At 57.8% G+C, this 19,247-nt stretch overlaps 3 protein-coding genes across 3 annotated transcripts; 1 reads left to right on the forward strand and 2 right to left on the reverse strand.

Annotated features, from left to right (window-relative positions):
* Window positions 1-2,339: 2,339 nt before the first annotated feature.
* On the reverse strand, window positions 2,340-6,171 carry KLHDC8B (kelch domain containing 8B). The gene is given in 7 exon segments (XM_039559256.1): window positions 2,340-2,976; window positions 3,769-3,870; window positions 4,122-4,346; window positions 4,551-4,715; window positions 5,274-5,589; window positions 5,591-5,739; window positions 6,086-6,171. Coding segments are annotated over 6 exon segments (1,062 nt in total). The 5' UTR covers window positions 5,648-5,739; window positions 6,086-6,171; the 3' UTR covers window positions 2,340-2,779.
* Window positions 6,172-6,963: 792 nt separating this feature from the next.
* LOC120410688 lies at window positions 6,964-11,078 on the reverse strand. The gene is made up of 5 exons (XM_039559257.1): window positions 10,902-11,078; window positions 10,444-10,829; window positions 9,660-9,820; window positions 9,132-9,264; window positions 6,964-7,658 (listed from the first exon to the last, which is right to left on the reverse strand). The coding sequence occupies exons 1-5, from the start codon at window positions 11,053-11,055 to the stop codon at window positions 7,452-7,454; spliced, it is 1,041 nt and encodes a 346-aa protein (XP_039415191.1). The 5' UTR covers window positions 11,056-11,078; the 3' UTR covers window positions 6,964-7,451.
* Window positions 11,079-11,491: 413 nt separating this feature from the next.
* On the forward strand, window positions 11,492-18,905 carry CCDC71 (coiled-coil domain containing 71). Its single transcript, XM_010390145.3, has one exon. The coding sequence runs from the start codon at window positions 13,843-13,845 to the stop codon at window positions 15,028-15,030; it is 1,188 nt and encodes a 395-aa protein (XP_010388447.1). The 5' UTR covers window positions 11,492-13,842; the 3' UTR covers window positions 15,031-18,905.
* Window positions 18,906-19,247: the final 342 nt, after the last annotated feature.

Below are 19,247 nucleotides of genomic sequence, written 5' to 3' on the forward strand. Positions count from 1 at the left end.
CCTGTCGCTGCTTTGAGCCTTCGCTACCTCGTAGCCCCCGCACACCCTGCCTGCCCAGACCTCCCGGTGTTCCCGCTGCAGCTCCGGAGTTTGATACATCTCGTCTGCCACCCGGGATTTGTGCTCGTCCCTGCTATTCCAGCCTGCAATTCCCGAGGGTCCGGCCGGACACCGGGATCGGCTGCCCAGGGGTTTGTGGAGCCTTTGTCCCATCCCTCCCCGGGATCCCAGGGCACCAGTGCCGCGTGCTCCCCGAGCTCGCTCCGGAGCGCCCCCTGCAGCCGCGGGGGAACCATCGCACCTGCCCTGCTCACCGGGAGCCGCCAGCGCCCCTGCCGGCTGCGAGCGGAACTGCACCCGAGGGGAAAGGGCCCGACAGCCGAGAAGGCTGGGACTGGGTTTGTGATTGTTCGCTGTTACTGCCATAGTTATTGCTGTTTGTTTGACTGGTTATACACATATAGATATATATAAAATAGTAAAGAGCTGTTATTCCTATTCCTCATATCTTTTCCTCATTTCCCTTATATGCCCCTTAATTTCAAAATTATAATACTTTGGAGGGAAGGGGGTTGCATTTTTCATTTCAAGGGAGGCTCCTGCCTTCCTTGGCAGACACCTGTCTTTCAAACCAAGACGCTGCTGGAAACACCACAACAGTGAGGGGGTCTTGCGCTGCAGCTTCCCCCTCCAGCATCCTCTGGCTCTTGCGGACGCCACCACCTTGAATTTGGAAAAGTAGCCTTGGGCACTGCATCAGCAGCAGGGAGCGTGTGAAGTTGGCACACAGGGATGTCAATTTGCTGGTGACTCAGCGTCTTGATTTATCCCATTCATGCGATGCTCCTGAGGAAAAGGCTTATTAATCAGGCCTGTGTTTTCAATGCAGCTCCATGATTTAGGGTCCCCCATGACTAAACTTTTAGCAGGAGTGGAATTATTACATGCCTTGGTGGCTTCTGGAAAGAGCTGTCAGGGTGGGGAGATGTACCAAAGTGGCAGCAAGGGGTCTGTCTTCCAGGACCCCGAGAAGGACAAGCCCACCAGGGCTGAGCACAGGTCAGGGAGTGCTGTGAAATACTCATAGAAGGCTGGAGCACATTGTGCTTAGAGGAGGTGTCCCTCTGTCCAGCCCCCCACCATAGCACAAACCACTGACCTCCTCCCTGGCTGCCAGCGCATCCTCCCGGCTCTAATTTGAGGCTCACTGTTGATGCTGGCTCTGGCACAGTGGTGGTTTCTATGGCAACTCCAGAGGAAGATGCAGGGATGCTTCCAGCTGAGGTACCACCAGCCCAGGTATCCCAAGCTGCTCCTCCCAAATCACGGGCAAACAGCCATGCAGCATATCAGGATGGACCCTGCAGTCACTGTGCCAGATAGGCACCAGAGGCAATGGAGCAGCAACATGACAATGTCTTCTGAATGCTCTTTTATGAATGGTTTCCAACTTTTCCCATGCTGTGATGCCCCTGGGACATGGCATAGCCTGCCCTAGCGGTGTGTCCGATTCTACCACACTCTGTTGGGATTCAGTTTCCTGTCTCTACAGGCTTGCAGCCCACCCGAGGCTCACGCTGGCTGTCTTCTCTAAAAGGTCAGGCATCTGTACTTGATATTTACCTGGACTTGTGAAATCTTTCTAATGTACAATGGAAGATCAAATCCCTTACCTGCTCTCTGCTTTGGGTGTGGAGCCAAGAGCAGCAAGGCTCAGGTGAGCCCATAGCACTGGGTAATTCAAGTGTCACCCCCCCTTGATCTCACAGTGCACCCCTAAATATCACCCACAGACACCACCAGTATGGAACTCACATTCCCTTCCTGGTTATTAGTAAGCAGGATTGCAGTGCTCCTGCCTACAGAAGCTGGACACAGTTGGACCCAGTTCTCCCACACACCAGCCACGGTCCATCCTTTGAGATGGGGCTGTGGTGCTGGATAGGGCCCAGGAACCCTGACATTAGACATCTCTTATTTCTTCACAACACCCTGGCAGCCCTCACCATTCTCTGCCTCTCTCACACCCTTGCTTCCTCCACAAAAGCCCCTCTCCCTCTGCTGCCTTCACCCCCCACAGCCTCTTCACCCACAGGAGATCAAGCAGGAACAAGGCTGTGCCAAGGCAAGACAACCCCTGCTCAGCTCATCCTCTCCAAACAGGGGCTGGATCTCTGCATCACATTGCTCCACTCACCCTGGAGGTGGGAGAACAAGAGTTACCCCTGCTCCACAGTATGGAGTCACTGAACTCTGCCTTGGGAGGGATTTTCCTCACAGACTGCGGCATGTGTCTGCCCTGGAGTAGGATAACCAGAGACAACACGACTCCAGTGGGATAAAATTCCACGTGTTTCATTTATTTGAGATGCTACGTCACCTCCCAGGCACTGAGCTACAGGGCACCTCTGTGCTACATGAGACATCGACTGGGTCTACGACGACACAGCACTCACTGCTACACACACGGCACGGACACGCCGTGGCACAGATGGGGCCAGACAGGGCAGTGAGGCCAGCGACAGTCCTGCCACCGCTGCTCCCTCCACACTGCTGGCGATGGCCATCCCACCAGGCAGGAGTTTGCCCTGGGCTTCATTGCCACAGCCTGCAGGAGCTGGGAAGCGTTCCCAAAACTGCAGCTGCTCTGGTGCCTGGCATCATGGGACAGAGGCTTCCTGGAGCCAGGTCACCCTGGGTGAACACAAGGGTGCTCACACACCCTGTCCCCGTCTTCAGGCACTTGGTGCTTGACCAGGGCTGGTCCCCGGGGTCCCACTCAGGGCACATCACGCAGGCACAGAGCCTCGACAGCGCCACTGGGACCCTGGGCCACACCGCCGATGACGAAGAGCAGGCTGGGTGCCGGGCAGCTGGAGCAGGAGCAGCGGCCAGTGGGCATGGGGGGCAGTGGCTCCCACTTTTTCAGCGAGAGGCTGAACCCTTCCACTGAGTCCAGTGGGCAGGACTGGTTCCCTGTGGAAGACAGAATGACATCAGCCCCCGTGCAGATCCCTCCCCCCGCCCCAGGCTCTGCCTTTCCCCCTCCACATCTCTTTGATGCCTCAACAGGAGCCCTGGGCTGCATGGGCTCTGAGATCCCAGAGGCAATTAGTGGGGACACAAGAGGATTAGCAGAGTCCCCACAGGGATGGATGCTGGCACTAGTGCCACACTGCTGGATCTACCTCCCCAACCACTCCTCACCCTCCCCCCTCCCCATGCCAGCATGCTGCAGGGATAGCGGAGGGCACCTCCAGCTGCAGCAGGACTCAGGAGCAATGCCACACTGCAGGGATGCAACCAGCACCATTCCCCCAGTGATCTTGGGGGTCTGGCAACCCTCACTGCAGGGCTGGGGGTTCTGTGGCTGGCACCAGGCTTCCCAGGCAGCCCTTCCTGCTGTATTCCCTCTGCTGAGTGACAGCACTAACCTTTCCCCAGCTCTCTCGGGAGAGGGATGCAGCACTGCAGCCCTGCACAGTGGAGCTGAGCCACCATGGGCTGTGTGAGCCCAGCATGCTGCACATGAGCTGGGAAAAGCCTGGTTGGGGGGTGAAAGGGGCAAGGGGCACAATGGGACAGCCTGTGGGACAGGGCAGTAGGGTCCCCCCAGCACTTGTGAGGGCACATAGAGATGTTGCTGCAGACAGTGTTGCAGTAACCCCCTGGCTTTGCACAGCCAACCTCCCTACTGCCATGCAGATCACTTATGTGCCACAAAGAACGGGGATGGGAACATGGCCACGCGCCTACCCCCAGCATTACCGAGGCCACCAACGGCCACCACTCTTCCTCCCAGGCATCCAGCCACGAAGTCGGCTCTCTTCTCCTTCATACGGATGGTGCGGCTTGGCTTTCTCCACACACCTGGGTATGAGAGGGAGTGAGCCTTGCCCACTGGGGTTCCTCTCTACACACCAAGGCCAGGACACCCCCAGGTTAATCACTCCCTGGGACCAGGGAGCACAGGGCAGGATTCACCATGGGTGCAAGGGGTTAATGTTCAGAGCACAGATGATCATGTCCCTCAGGCACAGACACCCTTCACCAACTCACAGAGTCATCCTGGACCCACAGGATGAGGGTCCCACCTCACCCTCCAGGGATATGGAGCTCACCCTGTGCAGGATCAAACATCTCCACGGTGTTGACGAAGTGGGGACGGGAATAGAAGTTGTGGGGCCCTGGCTGCTGCAGCCCACCTAGGCTGAAGACAACCCCATCAACCATGGCACAGGCGGCGAAGGCGCGGCGGCTGGGCACACTGGGGTAGCGCGTCCAGCTCCTTGTCTCCAGGTCAAAGGCCTCGAAGGCGGTGACGGGCAGCTTGCCTTGCCGACCCCCTGTGCACAGAGGAGATGTTGTGGCTGCCAGTGCCCTGAGCTGGCACTGTTGGTGTGCTCAGCAAGCAGGATGAGGCCCGCTGGCTGCAGCACTGGGGAGCATGGAGCCACCCTGGGGTGCACCAGGTCATTCTCTGGCCTGTGAACAGCAGAAGGAGAGGGCATAGGCACAGGGGATGCTTGGTTTGCCCCAGCAGCACCTACCCAGGACGAAGATCTTGTTGCCCTGCAGGAAGGCAGAGGCTCCATAACACGGGGTGGGCATGGAGGGCAGGGGCTGCCAGTGGTCCTTTGCTGGCTCATAGACACGGACCAGTGCCTGTGGAGAGGTGTCCGCACCCATTCCCCCCAGCGCGTAGACAGCCCCATCTGGAAAAGAGGCAGCAGTGAGGCAGGGGGATCTGTTGGCAGCGCCAAAGGGCTGGGAGTCCCCCCATGCCCTCCAGGGCAGGCAGCACAGGCACTGCTGTGCCCCACAGCCAGACACTGCTCCAGGGCAGCTGGGGGACAGTGAGTCCAGCCAGGCCTGAGCCTGGCAACGCCCTGACCTCACTGGCACCCTCTGGCCCCCCTCTCCACCCCATCCATCAGGCACAGAGAAGAGCACAAGGCCATTCTCTCTAATTATTCTCGGTAGTACCATCTCCCTGGAGACACCATGGCAACACAGCCATACTGCCAAATCCTGCTCTTGCTTCCAGTGCAGCCGGCCGGCACCCCTGCCTGCTCCCACCACTGTCCTGACATCTCCTCTGCCCTGCCCACCACGCTGCAGCCTGGTCCATGCCAGAGCATCCCCATCCAGGGAGCAGACATGGGCACCACATACAGGGACCAACCCTGGCTCCTGGCATGCTGCTTTGTGCCAAGACTCCAAGGATGCCCAGCAAACTTTGAGCAGGAGTCACAACACGTTCTATCCCTCACCTCTCTGCACAGCTGAGATGCCCATGGAGGGCTGAGCCAGTGCCGCCTTCTTCTCCCACTTGCCCTCATCCACGTGGTAGACCTCAAGGGAGGCGAGGGGACTCTGCGCCGCATCCACGCCGCCCACCACCAAGATCTGCTTGCCCAGGGCGAGGGCGGCAGCGCCAGCCCGCGGCGTGGGCAGTGGTGGGAGCGTGGTCCAGCGCTGGGCTGGCAGGTCGAGCACCTCGGCAGTTCCCAGGGCTCGCCCGCCGCCCCCGCAGCCGCCCAGCACGAAGAGCTGCCCGTCGCGGTGCGCGGCGCTGCAGTACACGCGCCCGCGTGGGCATGGCGGGGAAAGTGGCCCACGCGAAGGCGCCCGCGCCCGCCGCCATGGGCCAGCTCAGCCGCCCCGGGGGTCCCCGGGCTCTGGCCCCGCCGTGCCGCCCATCCGGCCCGGCTCGGCACTGGTCCGGCCCACGGCCTCCTGCGGGGAGAGCATCCGAGTCAGCGCCCATGCACCCACCGCTCCCCAGCCCCAGCTAGCCAGCTCCCCTCGGCGGTGCGACAGCTCCTGCTCTGCGGGGCTCCGCACTGCACCCCGGGGCTGCCTGCCCACCCCCTCCGGGCTCCCGATTGCGCCCCACGGTTCCCTGTCCGCCCCCTCCGGGCTCCCACTCTTTGGGGCTCTCTGCCCGCACCTGCCGGAGCTCCTGTTTCCCGAGGTTCCCGCACCCCGGGCTCCCACTGCCCAGTGCTGATGGTACACAGCCCGCACTCACTGGGACTCTCGCGCGTCCGGGGCTCTCTACCCGCATCCCCCGGGTCCGTACCCGCCAGAGGCTTCCCGTTCACAATCCGGATCCCGCCAGGTTCCTGCTCTCGGCGCACCGTCCTCACTCCCGGCGCTGCCCGCACTCCCGCCCGCAGCCCGCACCCACAGGGCTCCCGCCCACAGCCCGCAGCCACCGGCGTTCCCCGGGCTCCCGCTGCAACGCCCGCACGCCTGGCGCTCCCCGGACTCCCGCCCGCAACCCCGGACGGCCGCTCCGCCGTGCCCGGACTGCCCGCTCCGCTCCGCCCCGCCCCGCCGCAGGGAGCGGGCCAGGGCCAGGGACCGGGACCGGGAGCGGGATAGGGCCAGGGACCGGGACCGGGACCGCGCTCACCTCTCCGCCCGTTCCGCCGCTCTCCCCGCCGCTCCGCGCCGCCGCCCGCCCGGGCCCGCCCGCTGCCGGTGGGGGCGGCGCCGCGTCCGCCCCGGCCCCCCCGCCCTGCCCCGCTCCCCTCCGCCCGGCCCTCCCGGTGCCACCGGCCCGCCGTGCCCTCGCCGCATTCACCCACGCCGGGAAGGAGCCACCACAGGAAGAGGGGCTGAAGAGACCCTGGCTCTTCGCTCCCTTGCTGCACGCTGCTGGTGCCAGAGTCACACAAGGCCGGGCTCAAGGAGTCGAGAACCCACCGTCCTACCCTGGAGAGAACCCCTGTCCTGTCACCACTGCAGGGACAGAACACGAGCTCAGCCCTACTCTGAGCACGACCTTGCTGGGGTCTCTCAGCAGCGTCAGGAAAGGTGCACATGGGTCTCAAACCCTCCACCAACACTTTTGTCCCCACTTGGCTGAGCCAGGCAAATGAACACGCTGGGAAAGGCGCTTCCCACCCACCAGCACAGGCAGAGCCAAGGGCAGGCAGGAAACTCACACAGAAATGAGCTAAAAAGATTTGCTTTAAAAACAGACAGAAGTGACAAGGCATCCTCCAAGAACACCACACCACAAATGGCACCTGGGAATGCTGCTGATAACACTGCACTCATCCTGGCACCTGCTCTGCACCAGCCATCACTGAAGGAGCGGGAAGGGAGGTGTGAACACTGCGAGGCTGCCTGCATCACAGTATGGTGGAAGGGACCTGCCTGGTGACTGCAGGGGGACGATGAGCCCCAGCCCTCACATAGAAGTGGGCACCATGGGCAATGCTGCCAAGGAATGGAAAACCATTTCCTCCAAGAATCCCATCACACAAGCTCCCAGGATGCTTGTGTTTGCTCATGGAGGCTCCTGATAGGATTCAACGCCCACATTGCACATTGGAGAGGTAACAGCTTGAAGTAGGAGCCCGCCTGGGACTTTGCCTGCATGCAGCAGGAAGCAAGAGGTGTCCCAGTCTGGAGCCACTCAGCCCCATGAGGTGGTATCACTGTCCATCCCACTGCTGGCTTGGGGTGTCCTTCTCCATGCAGGCCAGGTAGCGGTCGTAGTTCTCCTCACACGTCCTCACACAGTGCAGGAAATAGTCCTCATTGGCGATGGCCTCCAGCAGATTGGTTTGTACCAGGCAAATGTTGTACAGCTCCGAGGTGGGCACACTCCTGGGACTGCTGCTGCCCCGCTCTGAGAACACCTGCAGGGAGAGCAGAGCTTGGCAGCAACGCACACACCCCGTGGTGCACTCTGCCCTCCTCTCAACCAGGCACCTCCATGCTGGCTGTGTGTTGGGGGCAGAGGGCAGGGTGATCCTATCTCCACTCCAGCAGCAGAAGGTGACGTTTCTTGAGATTTCCCCCTCTCCCAGAAAGTGCCTTTGACTCTGAACCAGCATGCCACACATGGCCTGGTGCTCCCTTAAGGAGAAAGGCCACACCATGTAGCTGGAAGAAAATGGCTCTGTGGAGCAGCTGACTCCAGGCAAACCTCTGCCAACAGCTCTTCCTTTAGCTGCCAAAGCAGGGAACAGGGACTTCACCTTCTGATCTTCACCATGGCCTGCTTAAAGCCACCTGGCAGAATCTGTTTCACTCCCAGTGCTGCTCTGTCACCACCACTGACATGGGGACAGCTCTGCAGAGCTAGTGACACAAGAGGAGGGGAGAATGGCATTCAACCTACTGATCCTGGCTGCAGGACAGCAAGGTCCCAGCAGTGAGGATGAGCCCTGCTGGGAAGGTGCTTGGCTGCTGCCCAGACTCCCACGCGGTCTGCTGCCACCATAACTGGATCCTACCTGTGTGACCCAGCATGGGAGCAGACCCAGGGCTGGCTGCATGGCTGCCATGAGATTAGCAGAGCAGCCTGACTGACCAGCTGTGCAGGCTACCAATGCCAAAGGAGGAACTCCTTGATCAGGCAAATAGCCTGAGGCTGAAATGCAGCAAGTGGAGCTGTGTGAGCCATGCTCCAGCTGCTGCAGATGTGCACGCAGCAGCCATTGCAGTAGCTCCCCTCAACCAGGCATGGCACAGACCAAACTCTATTCCTGACAGGTCTGTCCAAGCAATGACAATTCCTGCCACCAACTACAAATCCATACGCTGAGAGGGCTTGTATGGAAGGGAATATCCAATGAGCATCCCGTCCCTTGCCATTCCTGGGCTGCCTGGCAAACACTGCAGACAATTCACTGACTGCCGCATTATTCCCCCCTGCACTGTCTCCATATGGATGGAAACAGGCAGGGGTTGAGACTCGCCCATGGACCTGCAGCTCTTGTTTGAGCATTGACAGCTGTCCAATGGCCAGGCAGTTCTGTCTGCATAAACATTCTGTTTCCCAAGTGTGCTCCCCACAAATACTGCCCTTTCATTCAGATGGGTGACAGGGCTGGCAGCCCGGATATCAGCGCTGCTGCCTCCAGGCATGGGGCTGACTCGGTGGGGAGCAGAGGCAGCCACCACCTGCTGTGCATTGCTGATGGCTGATCTCACCCTCCCTGTGCATCACTGCCATCGACACTGGTGGCACAAGATGCAGTGATGCCAGGGCTATGCCTTGATCCCCCCTTTACAGCCTCATGCAAAGGGGACAAAAATATGTCTGACCTCACCAGGGACACCCCTAGGGCAGGCTGCTGGTACCAGAGGGGCCTTCAAACACCTACCTGGGGGTGAACAATGGTATCTGCATCGTCCAGCCGGATGTTGTCATCAATGAAGATGTGGTGAACGTCAGGATCGTGGGGGTCTATCCACAGGGGCTTCCCACCCTGGGAAGAGAACTGATTTCTGGCCCACCTGAAACAGTAATTGGGAGAAGGAACAGTCAGGGGAGGGAGAGGGTGACAGCTCCCAGGTAATGGCAGACTGTACTGCAGGCCCAGGGCACCGTCTGAGCCAGAGAAGCAGGACAGAGAACGTCCTGTCCTGCTGCCCACGGCCTCCTGGTAAAGGCGCATTTTGTATCAAATCAGGGAATCTTTGGAGAAAAGCAGGATGCACACCAGGGAATGGGGACCTCAGGAACGGTGTGAGAGTCCCGTCAGGCTGCCCACAGGCAAAATGGGGAGTGTCTAAGTGATAAGGACTCCAACAACATAAAGACTTCAAAACTGGGAGCTATCCCAGAAACTAAGAGAATCACAGGAAAGAAGATCATGCCCAATTCACTTCCTTAATGCCCTGTTTCTCACCAATCAAAGTGGTCTTGGAAGCCTCCAATTCCCTCAAAGGAGCTGAAGTAGCTGTAAAGCTTTTTTCTGTCTTCCCGGGTGGCCAGACGCTCTGCTCCCCGTGTTAGCACCACCTCTCGCTTGCTGCAGCGTATCCGGCCAGGGGTGAGGTCCACAGGGAGCTGCAGGACCACAGAAAATGGGGAAGGACAGGTTTCCAAAGCAGACAGGTTTCATGCATTGGCAGAGACACCGAGTAGCAGGGTGGAGACTCCCCACCACCACAGTGTGGGAGGATGGTGCTGGGGAGATGGCAGGAGGAGGCATGGAATGCATCCAACCAAAAATCATCCCCTTCCCAGGGATGGGAAGGAAGGACCTCCCCAGGGATGGAAAGGAACAACCTCCTAGCTGCACATTAACCCCATTTCAATCTTTGCTACACGAAAACACTCCAAGAAATAACTGAAGCATCTTCTAAAGCTCATTCCCAGCACTCCTGCCCAGTGTGCTGCCAGTGGCAGGAGAGTGCAGCTGCGATCCCGTCAGGGCCAGGGAGGCCTGCTCTGCTGCAGCCTCGGGAGAAGGCATGCTCTCCCCAACCCAGGATATCCCAAGAGGAGACCATTCCACATAGGATCTGCACACATATGCTCCCCCACAGCTAACAGCTTCATCCAGAGAACCCGGTGCTTTTAAAAGCAGTTTGGCCAAGCAGCTGGAGAAGAGTCTGACGGAGGGGGGGCTCCGTGGAACCACCCGGCTGCCCTTCCCCATCACGACGGACCCTCAGGGCGCCACTCACCGACACGTCCCGCAGGGCGGGGAACTGGGGGTGCTGCCCGTCCAGAGCGCTGCTGACGGCCTGCAGGGCGCGGGGCAGGTCGGTGCCGAAGGTCCTGAAGACAACGGCGAAGGCCCTGCCATCCCGGTGCAGCGTGTCCAGGAGGCGGAAGAAGGCGGGCAGGATCAGGTGGTAGCGTTTGCCGGGCTCCCCTGGCACCGACAAGACGTCCTGCGGCCGGCCTGGCCACTCCAGCAGTCGCAGGTGGCGGGCGTGGAGGTCGCGGAAGCGCCGGCCCGGGCCAGCCTCGGTGAAGGCGGGGTCCCGGCCGTGGCGGCTGTAGTAGCTGAGGGCGCCGGGGCACGGGGGGCGCAGGGACGGGCGGTCGCTCACCCACTCCCACTCGCCTGGAAGAGAGGAACGTGCTCAGCCCCCGCCACCGTCACACCGGGTCCCCGTACCCCGGCCCCGGCGCTCACCGGCGGCCCCGGCGCGGCCCCAGGTGACGGTGCTGAGAAAGGTGTTGAGCGCCGCCCGCGGGGCCTGCCCCGTCACCGTGTCCGCCACCACCACCGTGTTGTTGAGGTCCACGTGCAGAACCAGGCGCCGTCGCCGCCCGGCCCCGCCGCTCATCGCCCCGACACCGACACCGACCCCGTTACCTGGTGACGGCGCCTCTTCCGCCCGCGCCGCTTCCGCCGGCGGCGCCCCCTGCCGGCCCAGGGACGGCCCGCGCCGCCGTTGCCGCGGACGCTGCGGGGGCGCGGCCGGGGCGGTACGCGGGGGTGTGACCGAGTACGCGCCGTGGCTGTGGGCGTGACCGCCGACCGCGGAAAGGGACCGGAAGCGGAAGCGGGCGGCGCTTCCGGGCCCCGCGGGCGGCCATGTTGGAGCGGCGGGTGCGGCGCAGCGGCGGGCGCGGGTCTGGCGGGGCCGGTAGGTTGGGGCCGGCGGGCCCGGGCCCCGCGCCGGCTCCCGGGCGAGGGCGCTGCCGAGCCGCCCGCTGGGGCGGGCTCCGGGCGCTGGAGGCGGAGTCGCGGCGCTGAGGGCCCCGCCCCGGCCCCCGCCCCCCGGTCCCGGGAGCCGGCGCGGACCGAGCGCGGGCCGCACCCCCTGTCTGCACCAATCACCTCCCGTAGCCCTGCAGGGAGGGGCCGGTCCTGGCGGCCTGCCCACCCCGGGGTCCCTCCGGCTGGCGGGCCGAGCCTTGGGGAGGGTGCAGCGGGAGCGAGGGACGGGCGCTTGGGAAGAGGCATCGCCTGTGCCGAGGGGCGGGCCAAAAGGAGAGGCAGAGCGGGGACCTGGCGGCCCCGTCGAGCCCTCGTTGGGACTGCGCACCGGCCTCCAGCTCTATAGGCTGCCCCAGCCCCGCGTCTCGGCCCTGCCGACAGCCGCTTCTCCCTGCGGTGCACCCGGAGAGCCCTTTCCATGCTCGGACAGCCAGGCCTCTAAACCCGTGCCAGCATCGCCCTTCCGGTGCCCTCCTTGCACCGTGCGGGTAGTGCTGTGTTCCCGTGGCTCCCCGGCCCCCCGGTAGTGTGTCACGTGAGGGAGCCTGCTGTCGGGAGGACAGACTGTCCGGGGGTGCGTCTGCTCGTGGCTGGCTTTCCTCCAATACAGCTGGCAGTACACCAAACAGGACCAAGCAGACAGATGTTGGGGAGTCCTGTTCCCATGAAATGTCACAGCCAGAACACCCCTTCAGATGTCCCAGCTGCTCCTGGGCTTGCTGCAGCCTGAAGATGATCCATTTTGCAGCCTGTTGAGCACATGTTGTTACTTGTGCTTCTTCGTTAGTCTCTGCCTCACTACCAGACCAAAATTAACATTAACAAAATTAACCCTCTCTGGCTTTTCTGTGCCTGGCACTGCTTGGTCCCTTTGGAGGTGGTGACTCTCACTGCTGGCTGGTGACGCTGGCGGGGGCTCTGTGGGATCACTTCCCTGCCTGCCTCCCCTGCTTCGTGGGAGGTCCCCCACCTGCTGCTGAACAACTGCATTATCCTCCTCCAAATCCCTCTCCGGCCATGACGTCTGCAGAGCACTTGACTGAGATTAGTCTGTCATGTGGAGGTTCTTACTCCCCCTCTGACCTGTGCTTTCCCTTCTGTGGCTGCTCTTGGCTTGTGTCTCTTCCCTGCTTGTGCAGCTGGCGGCAGCACGGGCTCTGCTCCGGTGCTGTGGTGAGACCAGAGTTCTGGGGGGAATGTGAGACACGAATAGTTCCTTGCTCTGTCTGCTCAGGCGCTAACTTCTCCATCACAGCTTTCTTGCCTGTGCACTACCCTCTCCAAAAGTGTCTCTTGACACCTCTTGCATTTCCCTGATTAGGGTTTTTAACTGAATCTTCATTATTATTTTGAGAGGTATCAATGAAGCTAAAGATTTTATGCCTTGTAGGTCTAGCACACAGCTGTGGAGCTGTGAGGCTACCAGGATCAGAGTTCTCCCGGGTGCATCCTAAAGTCCTTCCTGGGCTGCCCTTCAGTGCCTATTTTTTATTGAAAGCAATAACTGATGCTTTTATGCCGGGCAGACAGCTGTGCAGTGCCCTGAGTGTGATCCCAGTGTTGTCCCTCAGGCCTTTGTGCACTTGGCCCTGGTGATGTGTGTTTCCTTCATACTGCCCTGCTTGAATTTCCTGCTTCCTCCTTACTTGGCAGCAAGTGTCCTTGGATCAACACCAGTTTGCTGTGACAGCAAGTTGTGGACCGCTGTTCAAACAAGGGAACAGCAAGGCACAGTGCTGCCTTGCCACAGCATTCGGCATCAATGAAGCACAACTGGAACAGCCTCCAGCCCTGTTGCCAGGTCTCCGGGAGGAAGCTGCAGCTTTGGCAGGGACTCAGAATCAATTTTAGAGTAGCATCAGTTAAGAAGCTGAGAAATTGAAGGTGATGCTGGGATGAAGTGCTCAGGCACTTCTTAGTGTTGAGATGGCTCGATAGTCCTGCTCGTGGTGTGTGCACAGGGAGAGAGTTCAATGAGGGTTCAGTTTTTCCCAGGGAAAATGAGATCTGGTTACCGAAAGCTGGGGCGGGTCAAACTCAAACTGGAAACAAGATGCAGATTTTGCTGAGTTAATCATTGGAGTCCTTCATCTTGGGGTAGATTGGATGGGATTTCCTGAAATCTTTGTTTAGGTTGGAGGATATTTCTGTGAGAGATGTTTTACTTTTATTTCAGAGATAAATGAGTGACAGGATTTTCTTGATGATGCTTCTGTCTTGGGTTGAGCCCAGAATCTGAGCCAGTGTTTGCAACCAGCCACACCTGGGCTTAATGATTTCAGGTCCCGTCTTCGAAACTTGGGATAATTTCAGTTGCTGTGAGCTAACTGTCTTCTTTCTCCTTTTGAGGTGTCAAGGGTTGTTTTTCCAGTAATTTGGACCTTTTTGAAGCACCTGCTTGCCTAATGCCATGAATATTGCAGTGAACAATGAGGAAGAAAAAGCTGTCCATTCCTGGTCAAGAATTTCCTCTGCAGGACATAAAGTGCTGGAGGAAGCCCTCCGAGTCTTCAACCCAATGTCCAAGGACCTATCGGACACAGAGACCCAGCTGGTGGCCTTCATCCAAGGCCTGAAGGAGGAGGGCTACCAGCCCACGATTCTGAGGAGTAAGGATGTGTACGGGTATAGCTCGTGCACAGCGGTCACACCCAGTCAGACGGAAGAAAACACACGGCGCAACTGCGCCAGCACCACTGAGTCCACTCAGAGTCCAGCCAGGAACTCAGTGGCAAAAGTGGCTCCTTCGCCCACCAGCATTCCAGTGAGCTCTTTGAAAGTCTCTGGTCAGCCAGTCTCCAAAGGGGATTCCACAAATCTCCTCTTGAGCTCCTTGAAGCAGACAGGATCTGGCACATCCAAGGCAGCAGCGGTGGGCTTCCCTACAAGCATGTATCCTGACGTGTATCCAGCCATGAGACTGTCGGTGGTTCTGGAAGCCCTGGTGCCACTGAAAACCGCAACGTCCTGTTTGGAGTCCAAGTACACACAAGGGCGTCTTGGGATCTCACCCTCCGACCTTAAACTCCTCAAGACTTCAAGTCCACCGAGGCAGTTTTCTTCAGGCAAGAGCACTAAAATACCTGAAGGAAAGGGGTACAAGTACTTGGTCAAGAAAGCACCAGATTCTGCCACCCGCGCTTTGAACCTTCTGAAGGGACCAAAGGGTGGAGTGCTGCAGGAGAGCAATGCCTGCAAAGCCTCAGGAGTTCTCAATGGGAGAGTCACAGGCAGCTCATCCCAGGGCTGCACCACAGCGCCACAGCCCAAGACCTTGAAAATCAAAAATAAGGAAGCTTTGGTGGGAAAAACAGAGTGGAAGGACAGCAGCACTTACCGGGAGAGTACTGGGCAGAAGAAGAGAAGAGCTACAGAGGCAAGAGAAGCACCACAGAGGAAAAAAGCAAATACCATTCCTGTCCGAAAGAAAACTCGACAGGCTCAGAGCACTTTGAACCTGCTGAAATTCCGGACCATCAAGGTGGGCAACTCTTCCTCTGATGATGAAGTGAGGAGGAGAGCACAGAAGATTCTTAGGGTCAACCTGTCCCCTGTGATCCGAATTCAGCCCTTGTCCCATTCTCATAGTGTGCCCTGAGTTTCTTCACTTTGTCACTTTTTTTTGTAAGTAAGTAAATACAAGCCTGGCACCAGAGCGCAGAGAGGTTTAGGAATGACTCTGTGTCTCTGGTGCCAATATGCCGACTAACCTGCAGACAGAGCAGCCCACTCTTGTGCTGTTCCTGCCTGTCTGCCACTGCTGTGCAGAACTGGCTGCAGAAATCCAAACCCCTGTGTGGGAGCACGGGACGGTGACTCTGGCCAGCATCGAGCTGAGCAGGCTGGAGGGCTCACTTCCCACCAGGCTCCCTGAACGTGGCAGGCTGTGCTCTTGTGCAGGGGAGAACACAAGACTTTCTCATGACATTGATGCACTGTGATACTGCTCTTTTTCAAGCTGTACATTTACTGGTTTTATTTTGATCAAATTTTATAACTTTATTATCTATATATCTATATATCCATATATGTTCTTATGACCCAGGAGCTGTGGGAAGATGCACTTCCTTCATCCCTCTGGGATTGGGTTTGATAGCTTTTGTTCCTCCTTCCCTTCAGCTAGTCATTTGTTGACAGGTGCCGGGGTTCCTTTGTGGTTCAGTGTTGTGACAGTCTGTCCTGGGTTCCCTTGAGCAGCTCGGAGGCAGCAGCGTTGTAGCCACTTGTTTGTCTCCAGAATGCCAAACAATTTGGAGAATTACCAGCTGGTAGTTTTAATCCTATTTTCGGTATTACCTCTGCATAACGGTGGGGGCGTGTCACAGGGCTGCAAGTCTGTCTGACGTCTCTAGGTGCCTCCTCCCTTTGTGGGTAGCAGAAGTTCTGAACTCATGGTAAGGATTTGCCTCCGAAGAGGATTCCTCCTCAGCGCCCAGCATTACTCTGCTCTCCTATACACCAGGTGCAGCTATGGATTATGAACTGTGACTGTTAGAGCCAAAGGGCTGGAATTGTTAGCAGGAATTGTGTAGTGTCCTGCCCACCACGTAACTGCTTTGCTGTTGCTGGGTGTTCCAGGAGCAGATTCCAGGTGCTGGTAGAGAAGACTGTTGGTTTTGGCTGGAGTTAAACCACGACAGAGACACAGGCTGTGTTTGAATGTATTAGCTACATCCTGCCAGTCTCAAAGCTCAGTGGGATATTTGAGCCTGAGTTAAAGCAGGAAAGCGAAAAATTTGGGAGGACATATACCAGCACTTAAACACAGAGAGTCGCTTTCTGTGGTTTGTGGGGATGATGCAGTAGGAGGGGAGATGGGCACCATGTTGTGGTGGTTGGCAGCCTTGCTGTGCCATCAGAGATGTTGTGAGAAGGTGTGTGGCAGGTGTGAGAGCTCTGTGTGGAAGGAGTGCAGGCTCTGCCCGTCCCCAGGAGGCACTGCAGAACCACTGCAGACGGCTGCTGTCACCTCCCTGCACCGGGGGCACGCTGTCGGATGGGAAAATGGGTCTGCACTCCACAGGGAGGGATCTACTAATCCCAGGAGAAACACCTCATTTAATCAGCTAATGCTGCTGCTGTCACCTGTAAGGGACAACCTTGTGTCCTGGGGAAAGGAAGAGGCATTGGGCTGGGCATGGGCCTGGCTCCATGCACCACTGTGTGCTCAGATCTCTGCAGCAGTAGTATAATCCACTCATTCTCTCACCAGCTCAAAATACCAGTCGTCTGACCTAGTAATCTCTGTGGACATTGGCTGAAGGGATGAGCTCCCCAGGGAAGTCCCAGCTCCTTATATTTAAGCCCTGCCCCCCAAGCACCTGGTTGGATTTTAGTGGTTTGTAAAAGGGGTCAGTGTCTGGTCCCTAGTGCAGAAAGGAAGACTGTGGTATGGAGAGAAGAGAGGATGTTCATGGTGGGGTGTGAGGGCACAGAAGTTGAGCATTCTGAGGTACATCTAGTTCTCCTCTCACCCACATCGAGCAGCGTGGAGGTTCTCCTTCACTGAGCAACCTGGTCTAGTGGAAGGTGTCCCTGCCCACGGCAGGGTGGTTGAAACAAGATCTTTAAGATCCCTTCCAATCCAAACCATTTTGTGATTTTATGATTCAGGGGATGATTGCAAGCCCTGAACCCCACACTTGGGTTCTGAGTTGCTGTCAGAGATCATAACTTGCAGTGTTTGAGACTGACCTGTGAATGCCGCTGCTTGGCTGCAGAGGACAAGGAAATATTTTCTTCTGCTTCTGTGTTTTAAAATGCCCTGGCAGAGAGTTCCCTGTCCTGACCTGGTGCTGGATGAACAGGGGCTCTCCATCACTGTCAACTGGCCAAAAATTGCTTTGTTCCTTTTGTTCCCACTCCTTCAGACCTTTCTCATTCCCACGCTCTCAAATGCCAGGTCTTGAAGTCCTGCACTGATGTTTCTCTTTTGGGCTGTTTCCCGAGGAGGGCCCTGAACTCCTGCCTGCGGTATTGCTGTCAGGCTGCTCAGCAGCTTCCCCTGTTCCCAGACCCTTATAAGGGCACTGAGAGCTGTCTTTGGAGCCTCCTCATGCAGCGCAGACGTCCCAGCTGAGCACTTGGCCTCCACTGGGAAAAACAACGTGCATCAACAAAGCTGAATTCAGGTCGAGGTCACTTTTCCTCCAGCCTGAGCGGGAAGCTGAGCACCTGAGGCCAACTTACCAGGCCACATCCCTCTTCATCGCTGTGTGTCTTCCCCCAGCTGCATTGCTGCCTGCCTCCCCACTCTTTTCCGTCACCTCTTGTCTTTCACAGCTTGGGTCTTTGCCAGTTAAGGACTTGGCTTGTCCTGTTGCTTAACACATCCAGCACAGCATCTAGCCTTAGTGCTGCCATGCCTTTCCCAGCACTGAGCTGAGTTCTGTGCAGACTTGGTAATGACAGTTTGCCCTATGTCCTCAGACCACCAGCAAAAGGTTTCTGCTCCACAGGGAGAGACAAGCTTTGGAAATGCCTCTGTGTCACCGAGACTCCTGCCAGGAGTACTCCATAGCTGTGTGCTCAGAGACTTGCCCATCACCAGTCCGGTCTGTCAACTCTCCTGTGCATCTCTTAACAGGCCACAGGGCCCTGAGCGACAGGGCAGCGCTGGACCTCCATTCTCTGCCCTCCTGTTGTCTCTTCTTCCTCTTGCAGGTGCTTTGGGAACTTGACTGAAGGGGTTGCAGGTTGTTATAGAGGGGCTCTACACCCCCTGTGCCAATGCCAGCAACTGCTTCCCGTCAGTCAGTGCTGGCAGAGGGAGTGCCTCAGTCTGGTGCGGGTTGGCTCCACCGTCCTTCAACTCATGGCCAGGTGTGGATTCTGGTGTCCTGGGCATGTCACACTGATGTGCACAAGGCTGCAGAGGGGCTCTGCGTGGACGGTGCTCTGCTGTTTAGGGAAGATGAAGGGTTTGATCAAACCAGAGCTACCTAAAACCTGATCTAACCAGAGATCTCCCCCGCAGGTCCCTTCCATCCTGTGTTACTCTGTGGCAGCAGAGTAACACTTACCTTCCAGGGATCTCTGCAACAGTAACTGGCAGGGCCCATAGAAATGCATTGCCCAAAGCGCTGTGGTCTCTGCTGAGCATGTGGTATGCACCTTGTTCAGACCTGTTTCTGTATTAGTCACTTTGAATTCATCCAAGTGCCTAACCTGGCCTGTGTTGTTCTTGGCACTGTGACAGCCGAGAGCTTTGCGGACTCTCTTAGGAATGCTTTTAATGCATGGATTTGTGCCACTGTCACTTCTAGAAACGATTCGGATAGCGGTCAAAGGGCTGTTCTTCCAACTGATTTTTTGGAAATCATTTCTCCTTTTATTCAGCTGCCAAGAAGCAGTTTATGCTTCCCCTCCACCAGATAAGGTCCTTGAGCTTCCTGCATGCTTCAGATGTCCGTCAGCAAAGCCCATGGGGAGAGTAGCTTGTCCGGCAGGCAGCTGAAGGGGAAGCTGACATCAGATACCAGTTGAAATCACAATGTTAATTGGTAGAAATGTTTTGAAGCTCATGTCCACTGTGAGCAGATTTCACCATCTGCCACTGCTTACGATTGTAGAAGTTTCTCCTCAGCCTCTTCCCTGTAAGCCATGTAGTGTGTTGTTGCTGCTGCTTCTAAACTGTTTGCATCCCCCCTGAGCCAGCTGCTCTAGCAATCCTTGTACAGAATTTCTTAAGCACTTTTTTGCAAAATAAGAAAGGATTATTTTGTTACTCCTGCTTGGCAGCCCACAAGTGCTATATCAGTGTGTGGAGGAGGTGTGCTCCCTGGAGTGCTCACCCCGCCGGACAGCTCCCAGACC

The sequence above is a fragment of the Corvus cornix genome, chromosome 12 (genome assembly GCF_000738735.6).
Source record: "Corvus cornix cornix isolate S_Up_H32 chromosome 12, ASM73873v5, whole genome shotgun sequence".
Classification (NCBI taxonomy): Eukaryota; Metazoa; Chordata; class Aves; order Passeriformes; family Corvidae; genus Corvus; species Corvus cornix.